Raw genomic sequence first — 20,763 nt, 5'->3', positions numbered from 1 at the left:
TGTGAATCGGTTTTGAGCACTATTTTCTTAGCATCTGCTGCTTTGCACATCTGGATTCCTGCGATTGCCGCCTCATACTCTGCTTCGTTATTTGAAGCTTTGAATTTGAATTTTATAGCATATTCGAAAACGCTGCCTTCTGGTGACACCATTATGATACCTGCACCCGACCCTGTGACTGCAGCGGAGCCGTCTACTGAGATCTGCCAAGTCCCCAATGGCTCTTCCTCCTCCTCGTATGATGCCTCTGCTATGAAATCTGCCAGTGCCTGTGCTTTTATGGCGGTTCTGGGTTTGTACTCGATGTCATATTCTGAGAGTTCCACTGCCCATTTCAGGAGTCTACCAGAGGTATCTAACCTTTGCAATGACTTCTCTAAAGGTTGATTAGTTAACACTTGCACTTTATGTGCGCCAAAGTATGGTTTCAATTTCCTGGCAGCTATCATGATGGCGAAGGCCATTTTTTCAATCAGGGGGTACCTCTGTTCTGCTGGGTTGAGGATGTGGCTGACAAAGTAGACTGGCTGCTGGATTTTATCCTTCTCGACTACCAGAGCTGCTGCTACAGTTTTCTTGGAGGCAGAGATGTATAGCTGTAATATGTCCCCCACTTCTGGTCTGGCTATGGTTGGGAGGCTTTTCAAGTGGTTCTTCACCTCCTTGAATGCTTTCTCTTGCTCTTCTCCCCATTTAAATGTTTTGTTTCCCTTTAGCACCTGGAAAAAGGGGAGAGACTTGTCCGCGGACTTGCTGATGAACCTGGTGAGTGCTGCCATTTTCCCAGTCAACCTCTGGATGTCTCGTATGTTTCTTGGTTCTGGTAGGTTGAGTATGGCCTCTACTTTTTCTGGATTGGCATCAATTCCTCTTTCACTGACCAGGAACCCCAAAAATTTTCCGGACTTAACACCGAACACGCATTTTTTTGGGTTTAACTTCATGCCAAATTGCCTCAATGTTGCAAAAGTTTCCTTCAGATCCTTAATATGATCACCCTCCTTTTTGCTCTTGACTATGGAGTCATCTACATACACCTCCACGTTTCGGCCTTTTTGTCCTGCGAATATTTTGTCTACCATTTTCTGGTATGTGGCCCCTGCATTCTTTAGACCAAACGGCATAGCCCTGTAGTTGTAAACTCCAGCGTCTGTAATGAAGGCGGCTTTTTTCCGGTCTGATTCTAACAAACTGATCTGGTGATAGCCCGAAAAGGCATCCATGAAACTCAGCAGGGCATGCCCGCTGGTGGAATCCACCAGTTGATCTATCCTGGGCAGCGGGTAACAATCCTTCGGACAAGCCCTGTTTAGGTCTGAAAAGTCTACGCACATCCTCCATTGACCATTTGCTTTCTTTACCATCACGACATTAGCCAACCATTCTGGGTAGTCACACTCTTCTATGAATTTGGCTGCTAACAGTTTGCTGATCTCTTCCTGGATGGCTACATTCTTCTCTGTCGAAAAAGTTCTCTTCTTCTGTTTTACCGGTCTGACTTCTCTGTTAACATTCAACCTGTGGACCATGACGTTGGGATCAATCCCTGGCATTTCGTCGGCAGAGAAGGCAAATATATCCGCGTGCTCTCGCAACAGATCGATGATATTTACCCTCAGGGAAAGGTCTATATCTGTGCCAATTCGGACTGTTCTGTCCTCTACTCCTTCTTCCAGCTCTATCTCCTCTGTTTCTTCTGCTGGGGCTGGTTTTAACAGTCCTTCTTCACGATGCTCAAAATTCTCCATGTCCAGTAGTGCGTCTTTTTTACGCTCTGCTCTCTTTCTCTTTCTGGACAAGTGAATGTCTGCCTCTGCCAGGGGTGGGGGTCTAGGTGGCTGTTTCAGGGCTGTGTGGTAGCATCTCTTAGCCTGCTCTTGGTTTCCCTTGACCTTAGCTGATCTGTTATCATTCGTTGTGTACATCATGGTGAGGTGATAAGTAGACACCACTGCTCCTGCATCATGGATAAATGGTCTGCCCAGAATGGCGTTGTATGCGGCGGGTACTTTCACTATCATGAAATCAACCATGACATCCTTGATATCTTTCCCCTGCCCAATTTGGACAGGTAAGCTGACTATTCCTTCTGGTATCACCGTTGCCCCTGTGAAACCAATTACTAGGTAGCTAACTGGTTTTACGTGCTTTTCTTCAATCTACAGCTCTTGGAAAGCTGGCCAGAATAGAATGTTTGCAGAGCTTCCTCCGTCTATCAGGATTCGATGGATTTTTCTGTTAGCCACATCCAGAGCTAACACCATTGGGTCATCATGGGGATAAATTATGCCCTTACAATCATCTTCTGTAAAGGTGCACTGTGGGATTTTTGGAGGGGCAGGCCATTTTCCTGAGTTATGGTAATTAACCTGGTGTTTAAATTCGCTCACACTGGCCTTAGCACCGCTGGCTGTAGTACTAGCGTAAACTGGTCCTCCTGTTATGACCAGTATATCATTTGACCTCTTCTGATCTGCTGGGTGGTTCTGCTTTTGCTCTGTCTTTCTGTTATCAAATCGACCCTCATCATCCCTGTTTTCGTAGGTCCTGCTATATGAGCTCTTTGCCTTAAATTGTGTTAGGTACCCCCTTCGGATCAGGTCCTCAATGTTATCTTTCAGGTGAGTGCATTCCTCTGTGAGATGACCATGATCCTTGTGAAAATCACAGTACTTCTTCGTGTCCCTGTATTTGTTGTACATTTTCGGTGGTCTCTGCCATTTCTCATCCTCCTTGCTGATAGCAAAAATCTGGGTTCTGGATGCAACCAGAGGAGTGTATTCGTTGAATTTGCCTCGCTTTTCAGTTTTGAACTCACTACCTCTTCCTCTGACCTGCCCGTGCCAATCTTTTCTGGGCTGCTGATTTTCTCTTTTGTCTGGGTATTCTTTTTTGTACGGCTCTTTTTTGCTCTGACTACCGTAATTGTTCCCACTTGCCACATATCGTCGTGAGGTTGCTCTGCCAATCTCTTCACTTTTTATAAATTCATTTGCCTTCCCCAGTACCTCTGCCAGGGTTGTGAATGACTTTCTGCCCAGATAGCTCTTGAATTCTCCATCCCGCAGACCAGTCATCATAGCCAGGACTGCTACCTCTTGCTGTAACTTGGGTATATTCGATGCCTCCATATTGAATCTGGATATGTACTCCCTCAGAGATTCCTGAGGTCCTTGGATGACTGACATCAGCTCCCCTGTCATCCTTTCTCTGGCAATGTTTGCCACATATTGGGTGCGAAACAAGATGGCTAACTGCCGGAAAGAGGTTATGGTGCCCTTGGGTATTTTACCGAACCAGCTCTGTGCTATCCCCTCCAGAGTGGAAGGGAAGACCTTACACCACATAGAGTCTGTGTTGGTATATAGCATCATGTGTCCTCCAAAGGCAGAGAGGTGATTCGTTGGGTCTGACTTTCCGGAATATTTGCAGGTGGGCATTTTTATCTTTTCCATTTTTTCCGAGAGTATCTCATCACAGAAGGGGGAATTATCAGGTTTAACTATTGCTCGGGTGGGATTTGGCATACCTGACCCGGAGTGGTGCCTCTGGCTGGGTGCTTGTTCGGTCCTTGCTCTGGGTTGAGCTCTGCTAGGCGTGATACTTTCTGCCTCATATTCTTGGCTGTCAGCCCCTTCCATCTCCTGCTGCAGATTCCTCCTCCAGACGTTCGGACTGTTTTGGGGTCTGGGACGCTTTCTCCTCTGCTCAACCTCAACCTCTGGGGCTGTCCTCATGACCTGGGCTTGTGGTGTTGTCTGAGTAAGGAAGGTCAGGACTTCTATGGCTGTGCGCATCTGGTCGGGTGAGAACTGTGCCCCCAACCGTGCTAGTGAGGCACTGGTTGGAACTGGGATGCCCTGGCCCTGGCTAGGGGTTGCCATAGCTCTGGGTTGTGGTGTCTCTCTTGGCGGACCAAGACTCTGAGGCATGCCGAACAAAGGTACGTTTGTGGTTCTCTGGTTGTTTCTTGAGGTGGGTGGTTCTATCTGCTGGATTATCGGTTCGCTTGACTCAGTCATTTTGTGAGAGGGTAGGTCTTTTAGAAGCAAGGTCTGGGAAGTCCCCTCCTTCTAGCGCCACTTGTTCCGAGTGTGGAACTGGGAGGACGTTCCGGAGTGCCTTGGCCCTGTCAAGCAGAGCAAACGTGAGCTAACCTCGGGGGTTTAACCGAGGAAACCCCCTCCGATGCCTAAGTCAGCAAATAGATAAGAAGTCTTTAGAGAGGGGATATAGAGAGAAGGTGGAGCAAGTACCGTGTGTAAGAATGTGTCCCATCATGAATGATGTGGGTGCTATTTATAGGCGTACTATTCTGTACTTTGGCCTACTTAGATGCCGCCACGTGTATGACGGCGATGTACTTTATTCCTTGTCGTTGTCGTTTAGCCTGCAGGTCCCTTCTTGGACTGATGCAGCTTTGCCTAGCTCTGCTCTGTGTCTTTACACGTGATCTGGGGAGGTTTGATCTGCCTGGGCTGCATATACTTGGCTTGGGGTTTAGAGTCTTTCTTTGACTTGGGTGTGCCCTGGGTGTCAGGGTTTGCTCTGTTATTGATGTTCTGTCCTCTCTGGATATGATCCCGTACAACTAGTCCCTCAAGAGTAGAGCTGACCTTTTAAGTCAGGTCTGCTCTTCTGTCCTTGATCTGGATATGACCCCGTACAGAGAGCGTATAGGTTTCAGTTACCTTATATCCCAGAAATATACGGGAGATAAGGCTGAAATCAAGGTACTACGTGATTCGATCGGCAATGCACACATTCAACATCAAACTTGGTACTCACAGGAGACTCATTCCAGCACATAGCAAGGGTAGACCTCCCTCGTATTACATTGTTGCAGGATTTGTTTTTACGGCTGTCTCGGTTCCATATCTCCGTTCTGAGGTTAGGCTTTGAACTTTGAACTTTTTTCCATACCTTTCTGGTTGGTCAGTAATTTATGTTTGTTTCAAGTGTGTTAATTTTGTAATTTTCTTTGATATTATGACAGTATGGAAAAGAGTATGAGTATGAGGCCGCCGCCCCAGTCAATGTTTGGTTATTTCTACTCAAATGTAGTCTTGGAATTAGCCACTTAGCCAGTCCTTTGGCTTTTGTAATTATGGTGTTTACTGATGAATGCCGATGGTACTAAGCTTTTGAAAATTTTACCACCCTTGCCCACTCCTCGATCGCATGAAGGTGCACTTTGTTGGTAGCAGCAGTACCGTACTACCATCAAATCCCTTTAAGCAACCCTTTAATTATCATCTGGGTGTTACAAAGTTATACAGTAATGTTATGTTGGAATGTTCTTTCTGCGATTTAAAGTCTTAAAGATGCCAGATTATGTTTGCTTCTTTTGCAGCATTTTTTTCTTGGCTTATTTTAGTAAACATTAGAGGTTTCTACTTTTCATTTATAACCTATTTAATTTCTTTTTATACAGGGTTCAATGCAGCTCTAGCTGGCTGCTTGTTTGCTGTAGAGTCTCTTTTATGGCCATGATGACCAGATGCAGATGTGTCACTTATGAGTTATGACTTACGGAACATGTATTAAGGAATTCTATTTAATCTACATTAAGTAATTAAGGATAGTTTTACAATGCCTACAATGATTTTGTAGCCATTGTAACTTTTTGATCAGAACCGTTAAATTTCTATATTAAATCAGGACCATCCATTAGATTCACTTTGACAATTAAAATATCTTTACAACAAAACAGTTATAAAAATAAAATTAATATGCAAAAATTTGGTTTCTTCCATGCATCCTTGTTATATATCTGCTTCGAATTGATTTGTCATACTAGTGCGATTTAAAATTCGGATTTTAAACGGAGTAGCTAGATTTGCCTATTTTGAAATTATTGGAAGAAGTGAAAAACCAATTTCACAAATAGTATAGAATTAAATTTATGCAGGACTGCAGGAGTATAGTAATAGACCAGTAGTTTCCTCAGCGGTTTTTCCCTTTTTTTTTTTCCCTAATGAGAAACAGTTAATTCCTCATTTAAAATACTAAAATACATTTTATTTAATTGTAATTTTAAAAAGAATTATAGTCAAACAATCGGATGGATAAGATTAGTCTCAAAGAATTAAAGGGTTGAGATTGAAAGCAACTACAATGGCTACATTTTTATTGTAGCCATTCAAAAGCCTTCCAGTAATTAATCATCCTTTTATCATCTACTATATTCATGTTTTAACTATTCCCATAGAGTAATTAGGCTCGTGATTTATATAGCATTTTGGAAGATAATTTTTTATATCTTGTAGCGCGCACGGTTCAACAACTAGTTATTTCAAATTTTCAAACAATAACTCGTTCTTGCAAGTAAATTAATCGCAGTTTCCTTGAATTTTCGCTGGAAATTGACGAGTGACTGCAATAACAAGTACATAAACAAATATAGAAAAATATTAACAACTTGTATAAGACGATACTAACCCAAATAGAAATATTTACCAAAAAATAATTGCATTGACTTGAAAATTAAAAATTAAAACTAAATAAAAATAAATAAAAAATACTTGTTGAGAAAGTCACTAAGGTGCTAATTAAGTTCCGACTCAGCACGCAATATAAAAGGGAAATAAAGTCTGCTGAATATCTTTGCGATTTCTTGGTGCTACCCCATTTTCGCCATTAAGCACTATCTTCAGCTTATTGTCAACACCTTCCTTCGTCTTTCTCTCTCCTCTTCCTCAATCTGTAAGAACTTTTATCTCATTATTTCATGTTTTTTTGTTTTATTCTTATTATTATCTTCTAATTTTGATTAATAAGTACGGTATATTAATTGTATGTTTGTAATTTCTTATGATATTCTTCCTACTTTTTGTGACATGGATAAGAAGAAGATAAATTTCGTATTAATTTATCTTCTCATAAATAATTATACATTTATACTTATAGGTGATGAGGGCGAACCCCACAAGTCTGTATATGATGGACGTGTAATTTTGTCATAAATAAAAAAATTAGTACCACTTTAATGTTGATAGGTTTACTTAGGTGCTTATTACTCATTTGGTAGCCGGTAATAAATGATATAAATGGTAATAATCTAACAAGAAAAATAACATCGTAATGTTAATGGTAATGAAACTTTATCTTAAACTTGTTGTTTTTCTTCATAAATTCGAATGTTCACCTAATACCACTACCCAAACGGTAATGGATGATCATGAAAATTTATGAAGAAAAAATAGCTATTTTTGAATTAATTTGCATTATCATGGGAATGCATATTGATTTTCCTTACAAATTTACGTATAAATTAATTCTCATTGACATCATTTATGATTGTCTATCAAACAGACCGTTACGAGTTAAATACAAAATCTATTATTTCCTTATTTTTATTTTAGACCGAAAGGAGGGGGTATATAATATAATAACACAGGGAAAAGGGAGAACTTTCTAGATGTACCAAACAAATTAAGGTGTCGTTTGGTTCAAACTAGATTAAATCCCGTGCACGCACGGATTTTGGTAATTTTTTTCACAAAATATTTAACTGAATATCTCACAAACTACTTCATAGTTATAACATTTTTAACATACTCGTTTAAATTTATTCATATAATATGCATATTTAAATGCTAATATGATAATTTCACCAAAATATTGAGTGATATATTTTTCATTATTAATATAGCAAATTGACTAAAATATCAACAATTTAGAATAATTATTATTACGCCGTATATATTATTGGCATAATTTATAAACTAAATTTTATTTCTATACATAAATAGTTTTTTTAAATAAGGTAGAATAAATATAAAATTAAACAGATACACTTTTTTTGGGAAAGTGATTTTGGCGGGAAAAAATCGCACCAGGAATTGACACGTGTCATTCCTGGTGTCTCTTTTAGTATATAGTAATAGATAGGAAGTAGAATTTTCTATGAAATGCAAATACATAGGAAATGAGTTCCTTAATTAAATTCATGGGAACTTGTTAGAGTTGTTTGGTTAATAATGTGGGAATTTCTACTTACCTAGAGGGAACTAGGTAATCAAATTCCCCCATTTTGTGGGAAGTTGAAATTCCCATGAATTTTCACTTCCCACATTTCATCAAAATATTGTCAACCAAACAACTCACATAGTTTGTAATTCATAGGAATTCTAAATTCCCATGTTTTTGTATGTCAACCAAACAACACCTAAGAGTATAAAAAAAGTAAGGAGTAATGAAAAAATGGGTTGATTATACGTATTCCCTCCGTATCTTTAATTATACATTAGAAAAAATTATAAAATTTGATGTGATTAAAGTATTAATTGAAACGAATCAAACAAGACCCCGACTGAATATGTTTTTCTCTCATGTATTGCAAATAATTCATAACATTCTTTTCAATGGTGAATAGTGTCAAAATTATAAATTGTAACATCATTATGGAGCGGATAGAGTAATTAGTACTCCGTATTAATCATCATAATGTACAGCAGTGTTGAAAAATCATGACATGACTTGAATGATAGAGAGATTTGTTTATACTTTCGGGTTTTATTAATATTATTAGCTAAAATTGGCTTGTGAGTTGTGATGAAGTGGAGCTGAGTTGTATTCTAGGCTAAACTTGTGTTAATTTGATGAAAGTATTCTCGAGTTAAAATGTCTTAAGTTTTACCGTTAAATAGATATTCTACTACGGAGTAGTATGTTATTTTTGTTGCTGTGTGAATGACTAATAATTAGTTGAAATTTTGCTGTGTTTTAGGAGAATTACATAAATCTATTACAATGGGAAACTTGTTATGCTGCGTTCAAATTGACCAGTCCACGGTTGCCATTAAGGAGAGCTTTGGGAAATATGATGATGTGCTTGAACCAGGGTGCCATTGTGTCCCCTGGTTCATTGGTCAGCAGATAGCAGGCAAGCTTAGTCTTCGTGTACAACAGTTGGATGTACGCTGTGAGACCAAGACCAAGGTCTGTCTGTTTCCTCATATTCTTTGTATAATATGTCAGTTAATTAGTTTACAAGTTTAATATGTTATCTTTCTATGTTTCTCTTTTGTGACCTGCTTGTGAATGTGCAGGACAATGTGTTTGTCAATGTTGTTGCATCCATTCAATATCGTGCCCTTGCTGAGAAGGCAAATGATGCATTTTACAAGCTCAGCAACACTCGTTCCCAAATTCAGGCCTATGTTTTCGATGGTAAATATGAACGACAATGTAATAAAATGTTGTAGCTTCTATGTTCGTATATCTCATATCCTTGCTGGTTTTTATAGTGATCAGAGGCACTGTTCCAAGGCTCAATGTGGATGATGTGTTTGAGCAGAAGAGTGAAATTGCCAAAGCAGTTGCTGATGAACTCGAAAAAGTAAGTTCATACATATATATGTAGTCTAAATTCCTGTATATATATATATATATATTTGGTGAGATTTTATGGTCATAACTATTTTCAGGCAATGTCTCACTATGGGTTTGAGATAGTTCAAACGCTGATTGTTGATATTGAACCTGATGAACATGTGAAGCGTGCCATGAATGAAATCAATGCTGGTAAGACGTACATTCTTTAATGTCTGCTCTTTGTTACCTCATAAGAATTTAGGTTAATTGATCCGGCCATTATGTATGTTATGTCAGCTGCAAGACTGAGGGTGGCAGCAGGTGACAAAGCCGAGGCAGAGAAGATCATACAGATAAAAAAAGCAGAAGGAGAAGCAGAGTCAAAGTACCTATCAGGACTTGGTATTGCTAGGCAGAGACAAGCAATTGTTGATGGTCTTAGAGATAGTGTATTGGGATTCTCAGGTAATGTTCCTGGGACAAGTGCCAAGGATGTTATGGATATGATCCTTGTCACACAATACTTCGACACAATGAAAGAAATAGGTGCAGCTTCCAAATCATCAACTGTATTCATCCCTCATGGCCCTGGTGCTGTGCGTGATGTTGCCACACAGATCAGAGATGGACTTCTTCAAGGACAAGCGTCATCATCATCATCATCTCACTGATAACTGATAAGTGATAACCAACCCCCTATAAATATTGTCAAAGTATACCCACTTAGTTCAGTAATGGTTATTTGGTTCTTTGAATTTGGAATTGGTTTATGCTTGTTTTTCTGCATTTAATTCAGTGTTGCTTGTGTGGAAATGATATTATTTTAGTGGCTTATTAGCGTAGTATCATGGAAAAAACCAAGTACAAATGTGGTTATGTACTGTTGTTTTTTATGTTTAGTTTGGTGTGGCCTCTCCAATATGATTATGAACAAAACTGTATAATGTGGTTGTAACTTTGTATATACCAATGCATGCATTTTGCCATTTTGGACTAGTTTCTAAAGATGTTACTATCGTTAACTCTCTTATGAAAGGTGAGGTATAATTATGCAACGGAAATAATGACACTCTGAACAAAACAATCACATCTTAATGAGTTAATGCCAAACACGACTTCTTAAAAATCCCATTTAACGGAAATACGAATCAAAACAATATTGTTTAACGCAACCAAAATAAGATGTAACATTGTATATTCCATCCAATTAACTGATGTCGTCTACCTTTTTATACTACGTACTTGATATGTTGTTCTCTTGCATGAATTATCACTCAAAGTCTGAGCTGCTATCGAAGATTGAGATGATGATCATGCTGCTGATTTATCTGATCATCAGGGCTTATTCTACGAGAGAGAATATTAGAGCTAGCAGTATTGTCTAGGGATTTCGTTGTCCGTAATTGTTGATGCAGGATGCACCCACTTTGTTGGTATTCTTGAGGCCCATTTTGTAGAAACTAGAATTGAAATGCTAAAGGTGAAAGAATGTAACAAAATTATATTACTATTTTATTCAATTCAGTTAATGAAGTTATATCAAAAACCTCTTATAAGACCATAAACATATTATATTGCTAGAATGTGGAATACCGAATAACCCACTAACTCATTACTGTCCACTGATAATATTCATGATCCTAAAATTAAGGACCACTAACACAATAATTTTGAGTATAACTTTTAACACACCCTCTTGCTTCTTAATTAGTAGAAATTATGAATGATTACTCTTCTATTTGTGACGCACTTTTCGTCAATTTTCGTAACATCTTGCCGACACTTCCATTTGTGATGTACATCACTTACACAATTTGTTGACGCACATTATCACCAACAATATATTTTCGGAGCACCTCTCTCTGCACGAACTTATGAAGGAGTTCTCGTCACTATGCACATAATCATCATCATCAATATTTTTCTTTTTTTCAACCACTCATGCCATGGTGGTTTGCCCATTCATTTTTTCACTCACAAAATAGAAGATGCCCTGCAATAGCTTAATTATTTTTCACTCTCTTTCTCTCTCTCTTTAAGGGATTTAACCCGGCTCTGATACCATGTTGAGATTAAAAGATAAACAAAGGAGGTGGAGTAGAAACCATAAAGTACTTAACTGATTGCTTGATTAACTCAAAATAAAAATACTAGACCCATATATATAGGCTTATATATGAAACTAATTTGTAATAAGAAAGCAATTGACAAGCAATGTGGGTAAAAATGATCTCACATTTAACTCCACTAACAAAACTAACTTATCATAATCAAACAAATCCTAAACTGCACTAACTTACTTGACCCACGTGCCACTAATTTTGGAGCATTAACTAAAATACATGATTAAATAATTATTAATTTAAATTAGTTTGTAAAACCAAAACTATATTGACTAAAATTACGTAACCATATTTTGAAGCACTGCCTTTAATATACCCCTTTGCTTCAAAGTTTCATAATTAAAATAAATGGAGCACGTCTCTTCCTTCGTGATACACTTCTAACATCATATCACTGTTGTCGATGCACGTTATCACCAACCTCTGATTTAGCGCACTTCTTCAGCGCACATTATCACCCATCTTCTAAAACAAAATTTCTTCTACGACCACTTATGCCATAGATGTTTCCTCGACGTATTAAAGCCTGCAATTCCTTGCCAAATGCCCAAATGTTTGACACTTGAAACATTTTGGCTTTCCCTTATGCGGGCAACAATCATGACCAACCATATGACAATGGTTACATTTGGGGTTTTCCTTTCCCTTAATGGTACGAAGATTTGACCAATAAGGCTTCTTCCATTCCATTTTCTTCTTCCCTCATTGATCTCCTTTGGTCTACAGCATTAAGATCATTGACTAACTCGGTTACGGTTATATTTTAGAAGTCCTGAGAATCTTCAAGTGAGGAAATGTTGGCTCATATTTTTTAAGAACACTCACTAAAACCTTATCAACCACTCTCTCGTTGGAAAATGTTTCACCAAGTAATCTAATTTGATTAACAGTGGTCAGAAGTGTACTTACACTTTAATGGTTTTGCTCTTCTTCATCCTTTGCATATCAACTTCTCGTTTCAGGTTCAAAACTTGCATCAACTTTGTTTGAACATTGCCCTCAAACTCTTCGTTTAGCCTATCATATGCCTCATTTGGTGTCTCACAAGTCATGATACTTGTAAGATTTCGTCCGACACAGCCGAATGAATACATGAAAGTGCTTTTGCTTTCTTTGCCGCTTCTTCGTCGTGCTTTTTTATTTGGGATACAGTTGAATTTTCTTGAAGAGGGGTTGAGTCATCCCCTTAGTTGCTTCCCACAAACTCATAGCTTTCAAATATGATTTTATTTTGATAGCCCATGTGTTATAATTCTCTCCTTTTATGAATGTGGGTATAGAAAGTGAAAGGTATTGGACGTCGTTGAAAGAAAGAGATAACACCAAGGTGAAAAATAAATCAGGTCTCACAAAGATCATCGGTTCTTGATACCGTGTTGAAATTAGAATAGAGATGAAAGAGGGGGATGAATGTAATTAACGAAATTCTACTACTATTTCATTCAATCCAATTAATGAAGTTACACCAAAAATCTTTAAGGCTCTGTTCTATTGGACTTATTTTGACTGAATTTATATTATCTAAGCTTAACTGAACTTATTTTATCTGAATAAAACTTATTTTGTCTGAAATAAACTTATTTGTGTGTGAATATGTCTGAAAAAATTATTTTTGCTGAACTTATATTATCTGAACTTATTTTGTCTGAAATGAACAGAATAGATCCTTAAATTATAGGCTAATTAACATACTAAATTGCTAGAATGTGGAATAACGCACTACCTCATTACTACCCATTAGTAATGTTCATAATCCTAAAATAAACGACCTAGTCCCACTAATTTTGAGCATAACTTTTAACACATGCATTTTACAAGTATTTGAACAGAACGGAACGTAACCTAACCTATTTTATTCTATTTTAAAGAACAGTCTCATCTAAAAAATCAGATAAACTGGGTAATTATAACTTTGTTAAGTGTTAAGGCAGGCAAATTCTTGTAGGAAACAGGTTGAAAGTCAAACGATCAGAACTTGCTGAGAAAGGCAGTTACCACCTTACCATTATAAAAAGGGAAATGACTCTGCTTACCATCTTTGTGATTCTTGGGTGCTACACCATTTTCGCCAACGGATTGTCTTCAACACCGGCACTGCCACCACGTTTGTACATCTACCTCCCTCCTTTTATCTGTAAGAATTACTGTCAATATGTTTGTAAATGTTATGATCTTGTTTTAAGTTTTGATTTTTGGTGACTTTTGGGGTTAGAAAAGATGGGAGATTATATTGATCATACAATCAGTAGCTAACATCCTTTGTAACACGACATAATAAAACTGGCTAAATTGTCACCTGTGTTTGAGAGGGAGCAACCTAATTCATATGGGGTAGGTCCTAAACTTGTAAGGATTCCTGGCTTTGACCCGACTATAATCATCTAAATAGAGATTAATCGACTAAAACTACAGAAAATTTTGTATATTTTCATAAATTGTCTTGTGATGAATATGTAACCTTTTCCAAGTACTTGAACAGAAAACCAGAAATACAATGCAATTAAGCAACCCAAAATCCGAAATCCTGTTCAACTATAATGAAGACCTTATCTAATTAATGTGTTGTTCTTTTTCTTGTATATAATCTCATAACGCCTTTTATGGTGTGAATTTTTCCTGTGGCTGTAACTAACTGTAAGGTGAATTACATAGACCAGGGTGATGGGAAACCTGTTCTGCTGTGTTCAAGTTGACCAATCCACTGTTGCTATTAAGGGGAACTTTGGAAAATTTGATGATGTGCTAGGGCCAGGGTGCCATTGTGTCCCTTGGTTCATCGGCGATCAGATAGCAGGCAAGCTCAGTCTTCGTGTACAACAGTTAGATGTACGCTGTGAGACCAAGACCAAGGTCTGTCTCCATATGTCTTACTAAATTAATGCTGCCAGCTTTCTTACTTATGTTGAAGTTTGGACAATGAGTGTAGAATGACATGTGCAGGACAATGTGTTTGTCAATGTTATTGCTTCCATTCAATATCGTGTCCTAGCTGAGAAGGCAAGTGATGCATTTTACAAGCTCAGTGACACTCAATCTCAAATTCAGGCCTATGTATTTGATGGTAAATATGACAATCTTATTGAATAGTGCAGCTTTCTGACTGCAAAACCTGATAAACGTTTCACTTTTTTCTGATTTTATAGTGATCAGAGCCAGTGTTCCAAAGCTAAACCTGGATGATGTGTTTGAGCAGAAGAATGAAATTGCCAAAGCAGTTGCTGATGAACTCGACAATGTAAGTTTATCTATATACTCCTGTCTATGAGTCTGAATTTGCCGCTCAAAACTGAGGAATTTTACAGGCAATGTCCCACTACGGATTTGAAATTGTTCAAACGCTCATTACTGATATCGAACCTGATGAACGTGTAAAGCGGGCTATGAATGAAATCAATGCTGGTAAGACTATCATTTCTGTCAATCTGACTTAAACATTAGCAATTAAGGGGGTTCTGTACATTATTTAGGCTTCAATAAAGAAAAAAGACATTTGAATGAGAGTGTACTAAATGACAGAACGATATGATTTTTGTTGAATTGTTCCTTGACTGATCCATAATTGCATTTACACGTCTCACTCTAATTAAGGGTATAAACTTTGTCAGCTTCAAGATTTAGGGTAGCAGCAAATGACAAAGCTGAAGCAGAGAAGATTCTACAGATTAAAAGAGCTGAAGGAGAGGCAGAATCCAAGTACCTCTCAGGGATGGGTATCGCCAGGCAACGACAGGCAATTGTTGATGGTCTTAGAGATAGTGTACTTGGCTTCTCGGATAAAGTTCCTGGGACAAGTACTAAGGATGTAATGGACATGATCCTTGTCACACAATACTTTGACACCATGAAGGATATCGGTGCAGCTTCCAAGACATCAACTGTGTTTATCCCACACGGCCCTGGTGCTGTGCGTGACATTGCCACACAGATCAGAGATGGACTTCTTCAAGCTTCATCATCTCACTCATAACCTTCACCACTCATCAAAAATATGCTGCTGCTCTTTAGCTCTTCAAAGTTGGATACCGCTTTTTGTCCTGGAAGGAAACATGGTGCTTTGATCAATCTCCTTTCCTGAAATACAATATTCTCGTGTGAAAACACTTGTTTGTTATTGATAATTACCTTTCATTGTGTATTTGTATATGTCATTTGTGTATATTATTTTTGTTGTGACTTCAACTCCTTGTGTATAGCTGTTTAAGAATGAATACTCCGTACAGTGCACGATTCTTTAAACTTTTTGCCAAAGAATAGTGAAGACTTGGGGAAACAGAGAATAGCAAGGAGTTTCTGGAATTTATAGTAATACTTGAGATATGTTTCAGCTGCAAAGTACATGATAAAGTTGAAGTATAATGCTCGATGTATAACTGTAACTCGTAGGCCGTAGATCATCAGAACAAAGAGAACACTAATAAAACTGGAGATGTATTAACTGCAAAGTACATAATTAAAGATAATACAGATGCAGAACAAAAGAAAAATGGAATATTGTAGTATTTGAAACACACAAGCCACAAGGTTAGTTTTGCAGAAAACTGGAGAATACATGCCTAATGCTCCGGAATAGTTGACAAAGTGACCGTCAAATTATCTAACGAGCACACAAAACAATAAATGAATTTATAGGAGGCCACTCCCCAATTCAAGGCATGCGGTCTGTAATCGATTTCCTCCCAGCTCATGTTCAGGTATTTAAGTTTGAGCTTTTCCGCTACGCTGCCGTTTCAAGCACACCACACGCCGATCAAGCTGACACCTTACCAAAACAGACTTGGAACTTTTTGTTACCAGATAGCACCTGTTTAAACCTTAGCCTTGACAACCTACTTCAAACTGTGGAAAGCCCACCCTTCATTCCTAACCAAAATCCAAATCGCAACACTTCTATCATCTTATCAATGTTCACAGATATTCAGCATCTATAACCAACAAGAACACCACACAACAGGGATTCCAAGAACGATCCCTCTAGTACTCAGAACAGTTAGTTAACCAGAAAAAAAATTCGCGATGAAAAGAATATAGCATTCCGATCCAAAAAAAACTCTAGGGGGTAGAAGGGGCTCAAAAACATGATAAAACAGCCTTTTTAATCGAAATATCCTGTGATTTGATCATGATCTAATCCAACTAACTTCCGTTGAACTTCAACCTGTCCTCTAATACTCAAAAAACTGTCACCAGCCAACCATTTAACAATAATTGGTCGGGAAATTAACAAAACTAAGGATAGCTGATAAGTGTAGACACAAGTTTGTCAAACTCATATTATTTTTTACAGACCAAAATACACCTAACCAACCTGAAATAGTGTCAGCAACGCTAAGTAAAGAACATGGAACAGTGGGTGTATGACGACTGCTCATGGCTTAAGAGCCAATGCCAATCCAACCTTAGCACTTTTCTCAATGGCTTTGGTGTCCACCTCAGCAGAGAGAGAGATTGTTGACTTGGGGCGCCACTCGTGCTGGATAAGTGCACTAGCCTTGCCAGAGTTGTTGAAACGTGCCTTCATATTTGTTAATGGGTCGATTGCGTGTTGAGCACCAAGAGTGATGGTGTTTTCACTGGTTGAGAAGATGCGAGTCACCTCCGCACCAACAGATGTGTTGGTTAGGGGATTAACATGGTGGTAGTAGGATGCATTTAGACTGTCAGTCTTGTCGTTCCTGTGTTGTTCAAGTGATTCCAAGGCAATTGTTATCATCCAAGAAAAAGCAAACAGAAAAGGATTTAAGTTCACCAACACTCGATAAAAACATACAACTATTTACTAATTAAGTCACTGGTAGTATACACAGTAGAAAGCACTTCCATCCTGTCAAATCTTTTTCTTCTAAATTCTCAGCTAAAGTTAGTCCATCAAATGCAACAAAAGAAAGAACTCTTCTTGTGAAGTTGATGGATTTTAACATGGAACAAACAAGTTAATTTTATCCAAATCTTAAATTAGGGTTATTTATTTATAGGCAAGCTCGGACAACGATAACATAGCAAACTATAATATTGCTACAGTATGTGACAGAAGGTGCGACATTTTGCTCGTTCAAAGATTATTCCCTATTTTCGGCTAAGTGCTAGGACAACCGGATAAAGGAATGAACCAATCTTCTTCATAAAAGAATATAAAGGGAATGTACTAGCCATTAATTGAACAAAAATATACTCGTATATGTTAATGATGTTGCATAATAAAAATTATAGAAGGAAACCACTCACAAGGTAACTGAAGCAATCAGATCTGCATTGGAAAAACTCACTCCAGCATTGTATTTGGTGAAATTTCCGGTTTTAGTATCAAATGAAACATCAGACCCCAAAGCTAGCATATTCGTCCCAATCACACCAGAGAAGTTCACAATCGGGTTTGCAGTCAAACCAACACTGGTGCATACTCCCACATAGTCATGCAAGTATTGAAGCTCAACCTGTCCAGAGGCCAACAACACATTAGCATTTAAAATCTTTAACAAATTGTTAATGGCAATAAAATTCAGCCACGCAATTATGGAACCATTTACCTTGCCAGACCTCTGGTCAGGAACTCTGAAGCTCACTATGGTTTTCATTCCAGGTGCAGGCTCATCAACAGTGATGGTGGTCAGCAACTGTGAGATTTACAATACATGAGCGAGATACAAAGGCATACAGGAAATCAATTTTGATCTCTATCATTACTTCTTTTTACTGCCTCTTTTTTACCTTTGGAGGTGTGTGTGTGGCGGGGTGGGGGGGATATTTACTTGTTCAGAGAATTCGTGTATAGATTGTTGTATTACACAGATAAAACCAGTATCGACAAACAATTGACCCTCTATCCTACATTGACTCCACTCCAGATCCTCTTCATTACTGTTCCTCTTTTTTATTCCCTCTATTTCTCCCTTGTAGGAGGCAAGTACAGTAAGCTTGTATTACAAAAAGCTAAAAACCAGTTCAAATAAACAAATCTTCCCTCTAACCAACAAATACTAAATGTAAGGCTTTGTAGTAACTGTTTAATTGAAAGACATTCTCAAATATTGGAGCAAACTCAAAGGAACACGCATAGTTTTATCCAAAAACGCAATAAGAACATGCTTTGAGACAAATTGGTAGCTGTAAAAGCCCCGAACACACAAATAGGAGTAGAAGTGTATTTTTTGAAGAAGCCTCTAATTGATACTCCCTCAGTTTGGACTAGTAGTCATGTTGACGACTTGACGGTAACTTTAAATCATGGAATGTAACATCTAGTTCCGGACAGAATAATTAATTTATTACCACGACAACTTATCATGATCTCACTGTTCATAATAATCAACATAAGTAAGTGATCCCAGGTATTAAAGACCAATAACCTAATCACACTTCATAAACAAGAAATCCCAGCTTAAAAACACGTGAATCAAATCAAACTATAAACTATGTTAATTTTAACTCACATTGGAGTTGGTGTCCACTTTAATATCAGCTGTGACATTATTTCTCTTCACCTGAGTACTAACATCACCCAAGAATAGTTCACCTTTCTTCGTGCCATTGGAAGTAATGGCCTGCATAAAATACAAATATCATCAAACTTCAAATAATGATAAAATGTTAAAATTCACTCTACAGAAACATACAGCAGCATCCGCAATTATTGAACCACTATTGTAAGCTATGAAAATAATCATAACGAAGCATATTACAAATTACAGAAACATATCGGACTCGTTATTGTAAATAATAAACTAACCGCAATGCATGTTAATCGCAGATATGTATTAGACTCAATACTGTAGGTAGTAAACTAACCACAAAGCAAGTAAATCGCAGAGACGTATCAGAACAACTCGGTGTTAAGGAACTGGCAAATTAATCACAATGCAAGGTATCGCAGATACATACCGGAATAACTCAAGTGAAATAAACTAGGAAATCAACTACAGTACAAACAAATTGCATAAATATATCTGGATACTTTGATGTTGTAAGCTAACAAATCAAACAAAAAACTAGCAAATCCAACAAGTATGCTAGAAGCCTAAAATAATAGTGCAATACCAGTAAATTATTTAAACATTCAACCACAATCACAAAATCATGAAATTATAGCTAAAAGTCAACAATAACAAATTTCAAACCTAAAATTGAAACAAACAAAAAAATATACGATCTCATCTAACGAACGCATTACTAAATTATCAAATAAATTCTACAATAATTGAAAAATAAAATGAAGAACACTTACAACACCAGTAGGAGAGTAAGTAGTGATGCTGAACTTCTGATCGGTTTGATAATCCTTGTAGAGAAGATCTAATTCATTCCAAAAACAACAATTCAATCGAAAATCACACTATTCAAAAGCTCAAAATTGAGAAACCTTAAAAATTACAGAAAAATCAAAAGAAGAGAGAGAAAATCAAACCTCGAGCTCTCTTTCCAATGTCGGTGTAAAGTCCAGGACCTTTCGCCATTGTTAATGGAGACGAAATAATCTCAGAGGAAATAGAAATGGAGAATGAGGAGAGAGAAAATGTGAGTGAGGGTTTTGAGGATTTATGGGAAATGAGCTGAGGGTTTTGTGTGATATATATATATAAGAAAAATCTAATTTCGACTTTATTTATTTTTACTTTTATTTTTGAAGCGGCGAGATTAAAGGGGAAACCTGGAACGTTCATTGAAAGGAGATTTTGTAGTGGGTTATTTTCTAACCGTAGATTATGAATTTCTTTTCACGAAAGGTTTAATGGTTTTTACATTTTAAATTTTGGATTTCTTGATGAAAAAGAAAGGAAGGGTGACGATATTATTTTTGAGACATTGTTATGGTGGAAATTTGGTTGTTTCTTTACCGAAAAGAAATTCTAGTCATAAATGTGTGACCATTTATTTTAGTTTATTTATCCACTAAATTATTTTTATTTTTTCAAAGGAAGATAGACGGACATATTATTAGATCAAATCAATTTCATTCAAAGTAGTAACATCTTGGAAAACAAATCAATAAAAACAACCTCGGAGTTACTACTAATATCCCACCTTGCCAGCAAATGGGTTACCGTATTACATGCCCGTCTAACCTGAGAAACATAAAACGTATCGGAAAATAAGCTATCTTTTCTAATGTACACAAGGTACATAGGAGAGAGACATTCTCGTGTGTTTTTCACCTTTTTACCACAATTATCGAGTCGCTCTCGACCCAAATTCAATCGTATCCAAGTCGTCTTGCAATTTATAAGCCATATCACTGACATAGCCTCAGCCAACTCCGGAGTCGTATGATGAATCTTCTTTGTTGTCGTGACTAGTAGTTTACCCTCCTCATCTCGACACACTACACCCA

At 37.6% G+C, this 20,763-nt stretch overlaps 4 protein-coding genes across 4 annotated transcripts; 2 read left to right on the top strand and 2 right to left on the bottom strand.

Annotated features, from left to right (window-relative positions):
- Positions 1 to 2,159: 2,159 nt before the first annotated feature.
- Positions 2,160 to 4,022, bottom strand: LOC110800069 (uncharacterized). Its single transcript, XM_022005354.2, has one exon. The coding sequence runs from the start codon at positions 4,020 to 4,022 to the stop codon at positions 2,160 to 2,162; it is 1,863 nt and encodes a 620-aa protein (XP_021861046.2).
- Positions 4,023 to 6,462: 2,440 nt separating this feature from the next.
- On the top strand, positions 6,463 to 10,304 carry LOC110800067 (hypersensitive-induced response protein-like protein 1). Its single transcript, XM_022005352.2, has 6 exons — positions 6,463 to 6,705; positions 8,732 to 8,943; positions 9,054 to 9,174; positions 9,252 to 9,343; positions 9,432 to 9,528; positions 9,616 to 10,304. The coding sequence occupies exons 2-6, from the start codon at positions 8,755 to 8,757 to the stop codon at positions 9,987 to 9,989; spliced, it is 873 nt and encodes a 290-aa protein (XP_021861044.1). The 5' UTR covers positions 6,463 to 6,705; positions 8,732 to 8,754; the 3' UTR covers positions 9,990 to 10,304.
- A 2,959-nt stretch (positions 10,305 to 13,263) lies between these two features.
- LOC110800065 (hypersensitive-induced reaction 1 protein) lies at positions 13,264 to 15,702 on the top strand. Its single transcript, XM_022005350.2, has 6 exons — positions 13,264 to 13,575; positions 14,094 to 14,291; positions 14,382 to 14,502; positions 14,585 to 14,676; positions 14,744 to 14,840; positions 15,047 to 15,702. The coding sequence occupies exons 2-6, from the start codon at positions 14,103 to 14,105 to the stop codon at positions 15,406 to 15,408; spliced, it is 861 nt and encodes a 286-aa protein (XP_021861042.1). The 5' UTR covers positions 13,264 to 13,575; positions 14,094 to 14,102; the 3' UTR covers positions 15,409 to 15,702.
- An 815-nt stretch (positions 15,703 to 16,517) lies between these two features.
- Positions 16,518 to 19,997, bottom strand: LOC110800064 (mitochondrial outer membrane protein porin of 34 kDa). The gene is made up of 6 exons (XM_022005348.2): positions 19,840 to 19,997; positions 19,660 to 19,727; positions 18,869 to 18,979; positions 17,966 to 18,052; positions 17,664 to 17,872; positions 16,518 to 17,113 (listed from the first exon to the last, which is right to left on the bottom strand). Exons 1-6 carry the CDS (start codon positions 19,886 to 19,888, stop codon positions 16,807 to 16,809), a joined length of 831 nt encoding a protein of 276 aa, XP_021861040.1. The 5' UTR covers positions 19,889 to 19,997; the 3' UTR covers positions 16,518 to 16,806.
- Between the last annotated feature and the right edge of the window lie 766 nt (positions 19,998 to 20,763).

This window comes from Spinacia oleracea, chromosome 1 (assembly GCF_020520425.1).
Source record: "Spinacia oleracea cultivar Varoflay chromosome 1, BTI_SOV_V1, whole genome shotgun sequence".
In the NCBI taxonomy this organism is placed as follows: Eukaryota; Viridiplantae; Streptophyta; class Magnoliopsida; order Caryophyllales; family Amaranthaceae; genus Spinacia; species Spinacia oleracea.
Note: the sequence above shows the minus strand (reverse complement) of the source record. Positions and strands in the feature narration are given on the sequence as shown.